The sequence below is a fragment of the Mustelus asterias genome, chromosome 28, assembly GCF_964213995.1.
Source record: "Mustelus asterias chromosome 28, sMusAst1.hap1.1, whole genome shotgun sequence".
In the NCBI taxonomy this organism is placed as follows: Eukaryota; Metazoa; Chordata; class Chondrichthyes; order Carcharhiniformes; family Triakidae; genus Mustelus; species Mustelus asterias.
Window position 1 is genome coordinate 19,067,403 of NC_135828.1, and position 15,423 is coordinate 19,082,825.

Consider the following 15,423-nt stretch of genomic DNA (forward strand, 5'->3'; position numbering starts at 1 on the left):
GAGGATGTTGCCAGGTACTGCACAGAATTAGTTACGAGGAAAGATTGTAAAAGCTGGGGTTGTTTCATTGGGAATAGAGGAGGCTGAGGCGAGACCTGATTGAAGTGTCAAAAATTATGAGGGGCCTAGGGAGGAAGGCCTCATCATCTTGGTTGAGGGGTCCTCAACATGATTGAGGGTAAGAGGTAGGATGCTTAGACAGGAATTGAGAGGGGGAATCTTTCACCCAGAAGGTGAAGTCTGGAACTCACTACCTGAAAGGGTGGCAAAAAATACCTCTCAACACTTAAAGTTGTTGGAAAGACATAAAGTGCTCCAACTACAAGGCTAAAGACCAAGGCCATTGAAGGTTCACCAGACTTGTTCTAGAATGGCGGCACGGTGGCACAGTGGTTAGCACTGCTGCCTCACAGCGCCAGGGATCCAGGTTTGATTCCCAGCTTGGGTCACTGTCTGTGTGGAGTCTGCACGTTCTCCCTGTGTCTGCATGAGTTTCCTCCGGTTTCCTCCCACAGTTCGAAAGACGTGCTGGTTAGGGTGCGTTGGCCATGCTAAATTCTCCCTCAGTGTGCCCGAACAGGTGCCAGAGTGTGGCGATTAGGGGATTTTCACAGTAACTTCATTGCAGTGTTAATGTAAGCCTACTTGTGACACTAATAAATAAACTTTAAACTTTAGATGGCGGGACTGTCTTATGAAGAGAGATTGGGCAAACTGGGCCTGTATTCTGTAGAGTTTCAAAGAATCTAATCAAAACCTACAAAATACTTAAAGGAATAGATGGGTAGATATGGGTAAGATGTTTTCCCTTGGTTGGGGAGTCTAAAACAATTTCAAAATAAGGGCACTTAGAGGACTGAGATCAGGAGAAATTTCTTTATACAGAGGGTTGTGAATCTTTCGAATTCTCTACCCAAGAGGGCTGTGGAAGCTCAGTCATTGAGTATGTTTAAAGCAGAGCGATAGATTCGAACACCACTGATATAAAGAAATATTTTTATTTTATTGTATTAGTGTCAGAAGTAGGCTTACATTAACACTGCAATGAAGTTACTGTGAAAATCCCCCAGTTGCCACACTCCGACGCCTGTCCGGGGACACTGGGGGAGAATTTAAACACACCAATGCACCTAACCAGCACGTCTTTTGGACTGTGGGAGGAAACCAGAGCACCCGGAGGAAACCCACGCAGACACGGGGAGAACGTGCAGACTCCGCACAGAGTGACACTAGCCAGGAACTGAACCCGGATCCCTGGCACTGTGAGGCAGCTGTGCTAACCACTGTGTTGCCATGTTGTCCATCTAGAACAAGTCTGGTGAACCTTCATTAGCCTTGGTCTTTAGCCTTGTAGTTACAGCACTGTGTGTCTGTCAAACAACTTTAAATGTTGAGAGGCATTTTTTGCCACCTTTTCAGGTAGTGAGTTCCAGACTCTGCCACCTTCCAATACATCTAACCAGCACGTCTTTGGGACTGGGGGAGGAAACCGGAGCACCCGGAGGAAACCCACGCAGACATGGGGAGAATGTGCAGATTCCGCACAGACAGTGACCCAAGCCAGGAATCGAACCCGGGTCCCTGGCGCTGTGAGGCAGCAATGCTAACCATTGTGTCACCATGTTCCGACAGTAGCTATGGGGACAGTGTGGAGAAACACGATATTGAAGTGGATGATCAGCCATGATCCTATTGGATTGATGGGCTGAATGGCCCACTCCTGCTCCTCTGAGCTGGAGAGTGGGATTAATCTGGACGGCTGTGGGTCAGCCAGCATTGACACAATGGACTGAATGGCCTCCTTCCCTGCTGTAAATCTCTATGGGTGGGATTTTCCAGCCGCACCCTCCCCGAAACCGGAAAATCCCGCCCAAGGTCAATGGACCTTTGCCTGGTCCGCCCCTCACCTGCTACAATTCCCGTGGTGGGCAGAATGGGAAAATCCGCCCCTGTGGTTGTAAGCATCGGAGTGGCATGAGCTACGAAGGGGCTGAATGATCTGTGTTGCAATGAGTAGGAACCCAAAGTGACTATTTTGACCCTGCGCTTATCCTGAGATGCCCCAGAGGTCGGAGCAAGTACAGCTGGCTCAAGGAGCGAAGGTGGAAACTGGAGAGTGTAGCGAGCCGCCTCGGAACTCCATTGTTGTTTTAGATTACGTTCCGAATTGCAGTGACACTCTCCCCACCTGCTAACACGTGGTGATTGATACATTTCATTAATACGACTTTTGGTTTGGGTACTGACAGCAGTCTCTTGGGAAATACAATAATATCGGATAAAAGCATTACTGATATCAAATAAAGAAAAGAAATATACATGCAAAATGTTGTTAGTTCAACAAATTGGGTTAAAGATATTACTTGAATAAAAAATAGGATCTGCACTGGCCTAATGCTTTATGTATCAACTAATCTCTTTACTGAGAGACTTGGGTTACAACCATTAAACATGCATCACATCTCACTAATAAAATCGACAACGCTTTATTATTTTTACATTCTATTGTCTTGGCCAGAAAACTCCAAATTTTCTTTTTTGTTTGTACTTTGCATATATTTAACAGTTCTATAAAATATTCAAGTTTTCTTATTGTAACATTTCTAGAAGTGTCAGCCCCAGACACGATGCTGAGCAGAGGCAAAGGAATTATCTGCTTTGATTCCCGGCTTGGGTCACTGTCTGTGTGGAGTCTGCACGTTCTCCCCCGTGTCTGCGTGGGTTTCCTCCGGGTGCTCCGGTTTCCTCCCACTGTCCGAAAGGCGTGCTGGTTAGGTGGACTGGCCATAATAAATTGCCCCTTAAGGGTCAGGCGGACTAGCTAGGGTAAATGAATGGGGTTATGGGGATAGGGGTCACTGTGCACTCGATGGGCTGAATGGCCTCCATCTGCACTGTAGGATTCTATGATCTATGATTGAAACGTGTTTCCGTGGCTGTGCGGAAACAGGTACTCTTAACCAGTTAAAGAGGAATGCAACAAATGTTCCAATCATTATGCCCGAAAACAATTAAAACCCTCGTACTTTTGCTTACCTGACCTTTCATAGTTCATATTACGGTGGCACAGAGGTTAGCACTACTGCCTCACAGCACCAGGGACCCGGATTCAATTCCCAGTTTGGGTCGCTATCTGTGTGGAGTCTGTATGTTCTCCCCCATGTCTGCGTGGGTTTCCTCCGGGTGCTCCGGTTTCCTCCCACACTCCAAAGATGTGTAGGTTAGGTGAATTGGCCATGCTAAATTGCCCCTTAGTATCCAAAAACGTGTAGATTAAGTGGATTGGCCATTCCAAATTGTCCTTCAGTGCCCAAAGGGGAGTAGGTTAGGTGGATTGGCCGTGCTAAATTGCCCCTTCGTATCCAAAGACGGGTAGATTAAATGGATTGGCCATGCTAAATTACCGCTTAGTGTCCCAAGATGTGTAGGTTAGGTGGATTGGCCGTGCTAAATTGCCCTTTAGTGTCCCAAGATGTGTAGGTTAGGCGGATTGGCCATGCTAAATTGCCCTTTAGTGTCCCAAGATGTGTAGGTTAGGCGGATTGGCCATGCTAAATTGCCGCTTAGTGTCCAAGGATGTGCAGGTTAGGTGGATTGGCCATGCTAAATTGCCGCTTAGTGTCCAAGGATGTGCAGGTTAGGTGGATTGGCCATGCTAAATTGCCGCTTAGTGTCCAAAGATGTGCAGGTTAATACATGGGGTTATGGGGATAGGGTCTGGGTGGAATGCTGTATTGGAGGGAGTCGGTGTGGACTGAATGGGCGAGTGGCCTGCTTCTGCACTGTCGAGATTCGAATGATATTAGGCGATGGAAGTATTTCTAAACTGAATGTCGGCATTGGTTCAGAGGTAGCCATCTCAGTGAGCGTCATGGCCAAACATTCACATCCCACCTTTGAAAGTTCAGCCAGTAAGCGAGGTCAGTGTTGTGTGAACACAGGAACAGACCAACCAGCCCCTCGTTCCTATGTCGTCATTCATTGGAATCACAGCTGATATGGACATCAACTCCACACACCTGACTTTGCTCCTGTTCCTGATACACCCACCTAGCAAACTTTTACTGATCTGTTTTGAAAACTCCAACTGACCCACTATCTCCCTCTGGAGGAGAAAATTCTCCATTTTGACTAACCTTTGTGTGAATTAGTGTTTTCTGATTTCCCTTTCAACCATCTTTTACGTATTATGGTTATGTGCCCTCCCCATCAGATATGGGAAACAGTGGTATGGTGACGATATCACCAGACTAGTAATCCAGATGTTACTGTTCTGGGGACACATGTTCAAACGGCAACTGGTGGAATTAAAATTCAATTAATAACATCTGGAATTGAAAACTTAGCCCTTGGTAATGGTGATCAAGAAATTATCCTCTATTGTAGCCAAAATCCATCTGGTTCATTAATGGGAAGGAAATCTGCCAACCTTACCCGGTCTGGCCTACATGTGACTCATAAAAAACATAGAAACTAGAAGCAGGAGTAGGCCATTCAGCCTTTCGAGCCTGCTCTGCCATTCATTATGATCATGGATGATCATCCAAGTCTATATCCTGATCCCCCCTTCCCACCCATATCCTTTGATCCCCTTCACCGCACGAGCTATATTTAACTCCTTCTTGAAAACATGCAATGTTTTGGCCTCAACTGCTTTCTGTGCTAGTGCTGCCTCGGAAAAGCAGCCAGCATAATTAAGGACCCCACGCATCCCGGACATTCTCTCTTCCACCTTCTTCCGTCGGGAAAAGATACAAAAGTCTGAGGACACATACCAAACGACTCAAGAACAGCTTCTTCCCAGACTTTTGAATGGACCTACCTCGCACTAAGTTGATCTTTCTTTACACCCTAACCATGACTGTAACACGACATTCTGCACTCTCTCCTTTCCTTCTCTATGAACAGTATGCTTTGTCTGTATAGCACGCAAGAAACAACACTTTTCACTGTATACCAATACATGTGACAATAATAAATCAAATCAAATCAAAAGTATTCCACAGGCTTACTGGGTGAAGACATTCCTCCTCACCTCAGTCCAAAAAGGTTTACCCCGTAATCTCAGACCGTGACCCCTGGTTCTGGACACTCCCGCCATCGGGAACATCCTTCCTGCATGTACCCTGTCTAGTCCGGTTCAAATTTTATAGGTTTCGATGAGATACCCCTCATTCTTCTGAACTGCGGTGAATATAATCATAACGGACACAATCTCTCCTCGTATGTCAGTCCTGTCGTCTCAGGAAATAATCTGGTAAATATTTGCTGTATTCCCTCGAGAGCAAGAACATCGTTCCTCAGATAACGAGAGCAAAACTGCACACAATATTCCAGGTGTGGCCTCAACAAGGCCCTGCATAATTACATCAAAATATCCCTGCTCCTTGATGCACCATCAATCGAGCAAAGACTAGTTTGTATGCAAGAACAAATAGGCTTTTATTAGCAAAAGACTTGGAGCACACCCATGCCGATGAACTGGTCCAGACTGAGGCAGGGGAGTGGGGAGCAGTCACCTTTATACCTGGACCGGGGGGGGGAGGAGTCTCGGGTAGGGCCGGCAGGGATGTGTCCAGGCATGTCACATATACAGGTAATAAGCTAACAGTGGTTTACCACACTCCTGTATACGAATCCTCTTCCTATGAAGGCCAACATATTATATGCCTTCTTTACTTTTATCTATTTGTTCATGGGATGTGGGTGTCTCTGGCTGGGCCAGCATTTTTTGTCCATCCCTGAGGGCATTTGAGAGTCAACCACATTGCTGTGGATCTGGAGTCACATGTAGGTCATAGAATCCTACAGTGCAGGAGGCCATTTGGCCCATCGAGTCTGCACCGATCACAATCCCATCCAGGCCCCATCCCCATCACCCCATGCATTTACCCGAGCTAGTCCCCCTGACACTAAGAGGCAATTTAGCATGGCCAATCCACCTAACCCGCACATCTTCGGACTGTGGGAGGAAACCGGAGCACCCGGAGGAAACCCACACAGACCCGGGGAGAATGTGCAAACTCCACACAGACAGTGACCCGAGCTGGGAATCGAACCCGGATCCCTGGCGCTGTGAGGCAGCAGCGCTAACCACTGTGCCACCGTGACCAGGTCAGACCGGGTAAAGGGTGACAGATTTGCTTCCCTAAAGGACATTAGTGAACCAGATGGGATTCGAACTCAGGTCCCCAGAGCACTACCCTGGGTCTTTGGATTACTAGCCCAGCAACAATACCACTACGCCACTGCCTGCCCCCCCTGTCTGCCTGTTGCAGATCCATTGCAATATGGCTGACTCTCAACTGCCCTCTGAAATGGCATTCAGCACTCAGTTCAAAGGCAATTAGGGATGGGCACCAAATGCTGGCCCAGCCAGCGACACCCACACCCCATGAAGGAATCAATTTAAAAAAAGATCTTTCAATGTCTTAAACACCACGACCAGACCACCCCTCAATGTAATACCCACTGTGCATGGTGGCATAGTGGTTAGCACTGCTGCCTCACAGCGCCACGGTCCGGGTTCGATTCCTGACTTGGGTCACTGTTTGTGTGCAGTTTGCACATTCTCCCTGTGTCTGCATGGGTTTCCTCCACGTGCTCTGGTTTCCTCCCACAGTCCAAGGATGTGCAGGTTAGGTGGATTGGCCATGCTAAATTGACCCTTAGTGTCAGGGGGACTAGCTAGGGTAAATACGTGGGGGTACAGGGATAGGGCCTGGGTGGGATTGTGGTCGTTGCAGACTCGATGAGCCAAATGGCCTCCTTCTGAACTGTAGGATTCTATGATTCTATGAAACCCAGAGAAATGGAAGCCAGTTTGATGCAACCTGTCCTCGTAACTAAACCCTCTGAGGCCAATGATCATCTGGTGAAGATGTGCGAGGGCTTGTTGGATGATACACTGTCCTCCACCTAAGATGTTAATTTGAAGTTACACATATGGAGAATTCTCGCTCTGGGGAGGCGTTGGAGATAACACCACAAACTTCCGGAACTGGGAACTCCCCATTTATCACAGTTCTCCACTCAGTCATCAACTATTTCCACCATCCCTCGAACAAATCAGATACCAGCCCAGAGAGTAGAGCCGGTAAGCCCTGGCTGCATGGCATAGTGCCGATAGCACTGGGACAGTACCTGTAGTGAGCAGAAGGTCTGAGTGAAGGGCTCCATTCGGACAAGGTACGAGGCGACAATGATGGATGAGGAATAATGAGTGCAGTAGTGACACCGTGCGGACAAGTCCTCTGCAAAAAAAAAATCAAACAAATTTCACTTAGCCAGACTCTGCAAGATCAGCTGAAGACGTGAGATCGGTAGCAACAGAATAGGACCCAGATACTGGGGATGAGGGGCGATAGGAGAGGAGTGAGCAGCACAGCCCCTCGAGTCTGCTCCACCATTCACTTGGATCATGGTTAATCTGTTCCTCGATGTTGTTTCAAAGCTCAAGCTGTGTTACGAGGTAGATATCTGGTACTCACTCCCGCAAAACTGTGCAGACGCTGCCTTAACCAAAATCTCAAGATTGAGACCAATAGACAAGGACAGCATCATAGAACCCCCACAGTACAGAAGGAGGCTATTTAGCTCATCGAGTCCACACCCTCTCTCTGACAGAGTGCCTTACCCAGGCTCGCTCCCTCGCCCTATCCCTGTAAACCCAAATATTTACCATGGACTTTCCATCTAACCTACACACCTTTGGATACTAAAGGACAATTTAGCATGGCCAATCCACCTAACCTACACATCTTTGGACACTAAGGGACAATTTAGCATGGCCAATCTACTTAACCGGCACATCTTTGGACTGTGGGAGGAGCACCCAGAGAAAACCCACGCAGACACGAGGAGCACGCTAAACTCTTTTTTTCTCTATCCACTTTTACGTACTGCTTTTATTTCAGATTTCCTGCAACCACAGTATTTTGTCTTGGTGTTGGTGTGCCAGTAGGCTTTTGTTGTGTAAGGATATTAAGCAATGTGGAGCTAAGTTGAAGGACAGATCTGCCCTGAACTAAGTAAAAGGCAGAGCATGTTGAGCAGGTGGGACAAGGTCTACATACCCTCGGTGAGGCTGGAACTGATCTAACTTTGGCATAATGGGACCAGAACGTCTCCTGTCTGGAATGCTTAGTTCCTTCCGGCATTTTGGAACTTTCTCCATTTCCAAATGAGGTTAGAATGCCGAACTATAAGTACGCAAATTGGAAAAGACTTGAGAAAGGATATACTGGCACTGGAGGAGGTGCAGAGGAGGTTCCAGAGTTGAGTGGGTTGGCTCATGAGGAGAGATTGAGTCGACTGGGGCTATATTCATTGGAATTCAGAAGAATGAGGGGAGATCTTATAGAAACATATAAGATTATGAAGGGAATAGATAAGATAGAAGCAGGGAAATTGTTTCCACTGGCGGGTGAAACTAGAACTCAGGGGCATAGCCTTAAAATAAGGGGGAGCAGATTTAGGACTGAGTTGAGGAGGAACTTCTTCACCCAAAGGGTTGTGAATCTGTGGAATTCCCTGCCCAGTGAAGCAGTTGAGGCTACCTCATTGAATGTTTTTAAGACAAGGATATATTTTTGAACAGTAAAGAAATTAAGGGTTATGGTGAGCGGGCGGGTAAGTGGAGCTGAGTCCACAAAAAGATCAGCCATGATCTTATTGAATGGCGGAGCAGGCTCGAGGGGCCAGATGGACTACTCCTGCTCTTAGTTCTTATGACACTGTAGATACAAATATTTACCTGAAGGATGAAACATTGTTAAACATTATGGTCAGCATGCTCCGACCTCACCCGCGGCTGGGATTCTCCAGTCCTGCTGCAGTGAATGGGGATCTGGCTGAGCGCCACATTCTCCGTTCTCGCTGGCAGGAGTGGTGGGGCATCCGGGATCGGAAAATTCCGACCTTTTAAGCAGTAATAAAAATTGTTTTATGTATCCAAATGCAGTATTGTCCTCGATTCTGCTCCCAAGGTACTGCACTGTACTAAACTGATGACGAGGGTCATTTTCACATGTTCATCTGCGACAAAACATGAGTCATCACGATGGGTGGCACAGTGGTTAGCACTGCTGCCTCACAGCTCCAGGGACCCGGGTTCGATTCCAGCCTTGGGTCACTGTCTGTGTGGAGTCTGCACATTCTCCCCGTGTCTGCGTGGGTTTCCTCCGGGTGCTCCGGTTTCCTCCCACAGTCCGAAGATGTGCAGGTTAGGTAGATTGGACATGCTAAATTAACAATTAATGTCCCGGGATGTGATAGGTTAGAGGGATTTGCAGGGTAACTAAGCAGGAATAGGGCCTGGGTGGGATTGTGGTCGGTGCAGACTCGATGGGCCGAATGGCCTCCTTCTGCACTGTAGGGATTCTATGATTATGATCATTTGGGTACTGTGTACTCCAGACATTAATCTGGAGTTCTCTAAATTGTCAACTCAACCCAGGAGATAAGATTTTCATTCTGGGAGGGGGGGGGGGGGGGGGCGCAGATTAGTTTAATAGTTGGCTCACCACCCCTGGACATTTTATTAAAAAATCATTTATGGGATGTGGGCGTCGCTGGCTGGGCTGACATTTATTGTCCACCCCTAATTGCCCCTTGAACTGAGTGGCTCGCTAGGCCATTTTCAGAGGGCATTTAAGAGTCAACCACATTGCTGTGGGTCTGGAGTCACATGTAGGCCAGACCGGGTAAGGACGGCAGATTTCCTTCCCTAAAGGACATTAGTGAACCAGATGGGGTTTTTACAACAATCGGCAATGGTTTCATGGTCATTATATCCTTTCATTCCTTTCTCCCTCATGCACTTATTCAGCTTTCATTGGATGCTTCCAGAGTCAAGTTGGATCTGGTTTTGAAAGTTCATCATTATCCATTCTTGACATCTCACTGCCAGAGCTAAATTTTAGAGAATATCTGTAACTACTGCCGCATGTTATCTCTAGTTACCTTTGTTGAATGTTTGTGTGTGGAAGAATGGATAAAATGCTCTTTTTGTTGTTGCCTTGCTGAGCGAAGGGAAGGTGACACTGATGGACCTCGGACTGGGTTCTGAAGAGTGATGTTGAGGTGGAATAATTACATTTATTACCTTCAGTTTTGTCAGGAAATTAGAAACCTGAATGAAATGGGATGTAGGGCGGCACGCTGGCACAGTGGTTAGCACTGTTGCCTCACAGCATCAAAGACCTGGGTTCGATTCCCAGCTTAGGTCACTGTTTGTGTGCAGTTTGCACATTCTCCCTGTGCCTGCGTGGGTTTCCTCCGGGTGCTCCGGTTTCCTCCCACAGTCCAAAAGACGTGCAGATTAGGTGGATTGGCCATGCTAAATTGTCCCTTAGTGTCTGGGGGACTAGCTTGGGTAAATGCATGGGGTTATGGGGATAGGGCCTGGGTGGGATTGTGGTCAGTGCAGACTGGATGGGCCAAATGGCCTCCTTCTACACTGTAGGATTCTATAACTATTGAATAGAACCATAGACTCCTACAGTGGAGAAGGAGGCCATTCAGCCCATTGAGTCTCTGGCAACTAACAACAGAGCAGCTTACCCAGGCTGTGGAGAAATTCAGGGCTAAGCACATTTCTGGCAGTCTCATTGTTGCTCAAAGCCACAGCAGAGACACTTACCCACGTTAGAAATAAAACAAGAACAGTTTAGTTCAGAAGCTAACACTCAGGTTATAGATTACAAGCAAAAACACAACTGCAAACTCATCCTGAATTTCACTGCGAGTGTTATGATGTCCTTTTCTTTAATTTAATTTGTTGGAACATTGAACGCCCGAGGAGGAAGCAGGGGAATAAGTTTTAACCAATTAGATTTATGCTATTGAGTTTTAAAGTTATTATTCGCAGTATGCCACAGATATTGCCAACACTTTGGCAATATTTACTTGAAATATTCAAAATACATGGAAACATTCAAAAAGGTGGCATGGTGGGTTTTTAAAGTTTAAAGTTTTGTTTAAAGTTTATTTATTAGTGTCACAAGTAGGCTTACATTAACACTGCAATGAAGTTACTGTGAAAGTCTCCTAGTCGCCACACTCCAGCTCCTGTTAGGGTACACAGAGGGAGAATTTAGCACCCAACCAGGACGTCTTTCGGACTGCAGGAGGAAACCGGAGCACCCGGAGGAAGCCCACGCAGACACGGGGAGAACGTGCAAACTCCACACAGACAGTGACCCGAGCCGGGAATCGAACTCGGGTCCCTGGCGCTGTGAGGCAGCAGTGCTAACCACTGTGCTACCGTGACTAGTTCACTACACCATCACATCCCCCCCCATTGTCAGACATTTGTCATTGGGCCAACATGCTTTTTCACCTCATTCCCTTCTTCAACCCGAGCTATTCGTCCATCACATCGCCCTTTCCTGACCTGAGACGTGAACTCTATCTGTCTCTCTCCACAGATGTTACCGGACCCTCCCAATATCTTTACCATTAGCTGTTCTATATACTTTTTTTTTTGCAATCTGTCCCAGCTTACATGGAACATTATTCCGAAATAGTGTCAATTTCTGGATAAAACAAGAGGGAGGGTTTCACCTGTTGGTTACTTGTTGGGCTGAATGGCACAGTGGTTAGCACTGCTGCCTCACAGCGCCAGGGACCCGGGTTCAATTCCAGCCTTGGGTGACTGCCTGTGTGGAGTTTGCACATTCTCCCAGTGTCTGCACTGCGCGCTGCGTTCCGAAAGCTAGTGGCTTGTGCTACCAAATAAACCTGTTGGACTTGAACCTGGTGTTGTGAGACTTCTTACTTAAGAGTTCCTCCCAGAGTCACAGTTTAAGTTTATTTATTAGTGTCACAAGTAGGCTTACATTAACACCGCAATGAAGTTACTGTGAAAATCCCCTGGTTGCCACACTCCGGCGCCTATTCGGGTACATTGAGGGAGAATTTAGCATGGCCAGTGGACCCTAACCAGCATGTCTTTCGGACTGCTGGTTTCGGAGGAAACGGGAGCACCCGGAGGAAACCCATGCAGACACGGGGAGAATGTGCAGACTCCGCACAGAGTGGCCCAAACGGGAATTGAACCCGGGTCCCTGGCGCTGTGAGGCAGCAGTGCTAACCACTGTGCCACCATGCCGCCCATTCGTTTAACGGTATGCTTTGCCTGCATAGCACGCAAGAAACAATACTTTCCACTGTATACGAATACATGTGGCAATAATAAATCAAACCAAATCAAATCAAAAGCATCGATAGTGAAAGGATCGAGTGGCAACCTGGGTACCCCACCCACCCATTGCTCTAACCACCCGCTGCCCACCTGTGACAGAGACTGGAGGTCACACAATGAAATCCTCAGTCACCCGAGAACTCATTTTCAGTGCGGAAGCGAGTCATCTCAGACTCCAAGGTACTTCCAAAGAAGAGAGAAACGGTAATGACTGACAGGGCAAGTGAACAGCCCAGTGTGGCATGGCACCGGACAGATCAGGGGTCATCCTGGAGCTTTGCTGAGTTGGTTAGTCAATCAGAACGACAACAAGCGATGCAGCGACCAATGGGATGGGAAGGGATAAATCAGCTACAACTTGACCTTGTGACCTTGGATAGTAGATAGCCGGTTCAGAAACAGTGGGCGGAATTGTACCGCTGCTTTACGCCCGTTTTGCGGCAGGAAAATGCCGTAAAATTGGACGTAAAGCGGCTAGCGTGAATGGTGCCAGTTTTAGCAACCGGCGCAATTTTACGAGACCCGGATTTCCGGGTCAGCCTCTCGCTGTAAACGGGTGAGAGGCTGGTTAATTTATTGAAGTTTAGTGAGCCCAGCGCTGAATCGTCAGGAAAATAAATCTCATAATATTCCTCCCATTATTGTTCCAAAGGTTTATTTCTGTGACCGTATGGCCAAACCTTTTCCTGATACGCAACCCAGTGACACGTGATCGCATCAGAATCTTGAATAGTGCCTGGCTCGCCCTGCGCACTGTCCTTGCTGGAGGTCACGGAGGAGTTTGAGATTCGAGCTGTCCAAGTCGTTCCAATCAAGGGAGGGAACACAGTCTGAAGCAGTGGTGGGGAACCGACAGAGAGGCGTGTGGGATGAGGAGTGAAGTATGATGTGAACTCAGCGACGGAATGAAAAACAAAATCAAACACCAAGATACCAGCAAGGTCAGTGTGAGCGGGCAAAAGAAAAACAGGGCTGGACTTTATTCTGTTACTCAGGAACATTGGAAACAAGGGGAGTCCATTCGGTCCCTCACACTTGTTCTATCATTCAATCCAACCTTGGCTGAAACTCACCTCAAGTCAAATTATCCTTTCCAGATGTATCACAGCTTGGTGATGGGCTCCTGCTCTGACCAAGACCGCAAGAAACTAAAGGGTTGTGAACGAAGCCCAGTCCATCACGCAAACCAGCCTCCCATCCATTGACTCTGTCTACACTTCCCACTGCCTCAGAAAAGCAGCCAGCATAATTAAGGATCCCACGCCCCCAGACATTCTCTCTTCCACTTTCTTCCATCGGGAAAAAGATACCTAAGTCTGAGGTCACGTACCAACCGACTCAAGAACAGCTTCTTCCCTGCTGTCATCAGCCTTTTGAATGGACTTACCTCGCACTAAGTTGATCTTTCTCTACACCCTAGCTATGACTGTAACACTACATTCTGCACTCTCTCATTTCCTTCTCTATGAACGGTATGCTTTGTCTGTATAGCGTGCAAGAAACAATACTTTTCACTGTATACCAATACACGTGACAATAATAAATCAAATCAAATCAAATTAAAACCCATATCTAACAAAAATATATCTATTTCAGTCTTGCAGATTCTAATTACCTCTAGAATCCGCAGACTATAGGGTGGCACAGTGGTTAGCACTGCTTCCTAATAGCACCAGGGACCCAGGTTCGATTCCCGGTGGCACGGTAGCACAGTGGTTAGCACTGCTGCTTCACAGCTCCAGGGACCTGGGTTCGATTCCCGGCTTGGGTCACTGTCTGTGTGGAGTTTGCACATTCTCCTCGTGTCTGCGTGGGTTTCCTCCGGGTGCTCCGGTTTCCTCCCACAGTCCAAAGATGTGCGGGTTAGGTTGATTGGCCATGCTAAAATTGCCCCTTAGTGTCCTGGGATGCATAGAATAGAGGGATTAGCAGGTAAAATATATGGGGGTAGGGCCTGGGTGGGATTGTGGTCGGTGCAGACTCAATGGGCCGAATGGCCTCTTTCTGTACTGTAGGGTTTCTATAATTTCTATAATAAATTCTCCCTCAGTGTACCCGAACAGGCGCCGGAGTGTGGCGACTAGGGAATTTTCATAGTAACTTCATTGCAGTGTTAATGTAAGCCTACTTATGACTAATAAATAAACTTTGACTTTGCAGAGAGAGAGGGAAATTCGGATTTCCACTCCCTTAGTGTGAACATTATTCTTCTCGCAAAAGCTGGCGCTCATTTTAAAATCGGATCCCCTCATTCATGATTCCCTCGCCAGCGGAAATACTTTCTCCGTTTCTACCCTACCAATTGTTTCAAACATGTACATTCTGTTATTGGTCTTTTCCCGTTTCCGCCCTCAGTTTCCCGTGTAAATACTAACCATCATTATCCACCTCGAAATACCGCTGGACAAACTTTTCCTTCCTTCCCTCGGTTTGTGCCCCCATGGGCTTGGAGAGATCTCGGAACATCTTTGCGTTAGTCAGATCTAACTCCTAGGAGCACAAAGCAAACATTAATGCGAAAAAGGGGTATTAATATTCATTCTGTTCCAAGTCTCAGAAGCCACTTCCTAACATTGGGTTAATCTCTGCAAACGGCTTATGTAATAATTCGCTGAAGAATCATAGAATCCCTGCAGTGCAGAAGAAGGCCATTCAGCCCATCAAGTCGGCACTGACTCGCTGACAGTGTATCTTATCCAGACCCTCTCCACTGAGCTAGCCCCATAACCCCACACATTTCCCAAGGCTAACCCCATCTAACCTATCCATATGGGACACTAAGGGGTAATTTAGCATGGCCAATCCACCTAGCCTGCACATCCTGGGACACTAACAGGCAATTTAGTATGGCCAATCCACCTAACCTGCACATCCTGGGACACTAAGGGGCGATTTAGCATGGTCAATCCACCTAACCTGCACATCTTTGGACACTAAGGGGCGATTTAGCATGGTAAATCCACCTAACCTGCACATCTCTGGACACTAACGGACAATTTAATATGGCTAATCCACCTAACCTACATATCTTGGGACACTAAGGGGCAATTTAGCATGGCCAATCCACGTAACCTGCACATCTTTGGATGGTCAGAACTTAAGTGCACTGGAAAACTGTTAACTGATGTTGAATCCAGCATCATACAAAGAACATGGGGGCAATTCTCCCATCCTGCTGCATTGACATTTTGGCTCAGTAGGCCAGGAGAATCGCACGG

The 15,423-nt window shown here is 47.2% G+C and overlaps 1 protein-coding gene across 1 annotated transcript in view; it reads right to left on the reverse strand.

Annotated features, from left to right (window-relative positions):
* The window catches only part of wdfy4 (WDFY family member 4), a 245,621-nt gene that overhangs the window by 68,372 nt on the left and 161,826 nt on the right, over positions 1-15,423 (reverse strand). Inside the window, exons 37-38 of the mRNA XM_078199280.1 lie at positions 14,581-14,695; positions 7,144-7,253 (exon numbers count right to left, since the gene is read on the reverse strand). Coding sequence (XP_078055406.1) covers positions 7,144-7,253; positions 14,581-14,695 — 225 coding nt within the window. The remainder of the gene's footprint in view (positions 1-7,143; positions 7,254-14,580; positions 14,696-15,423) is intronic.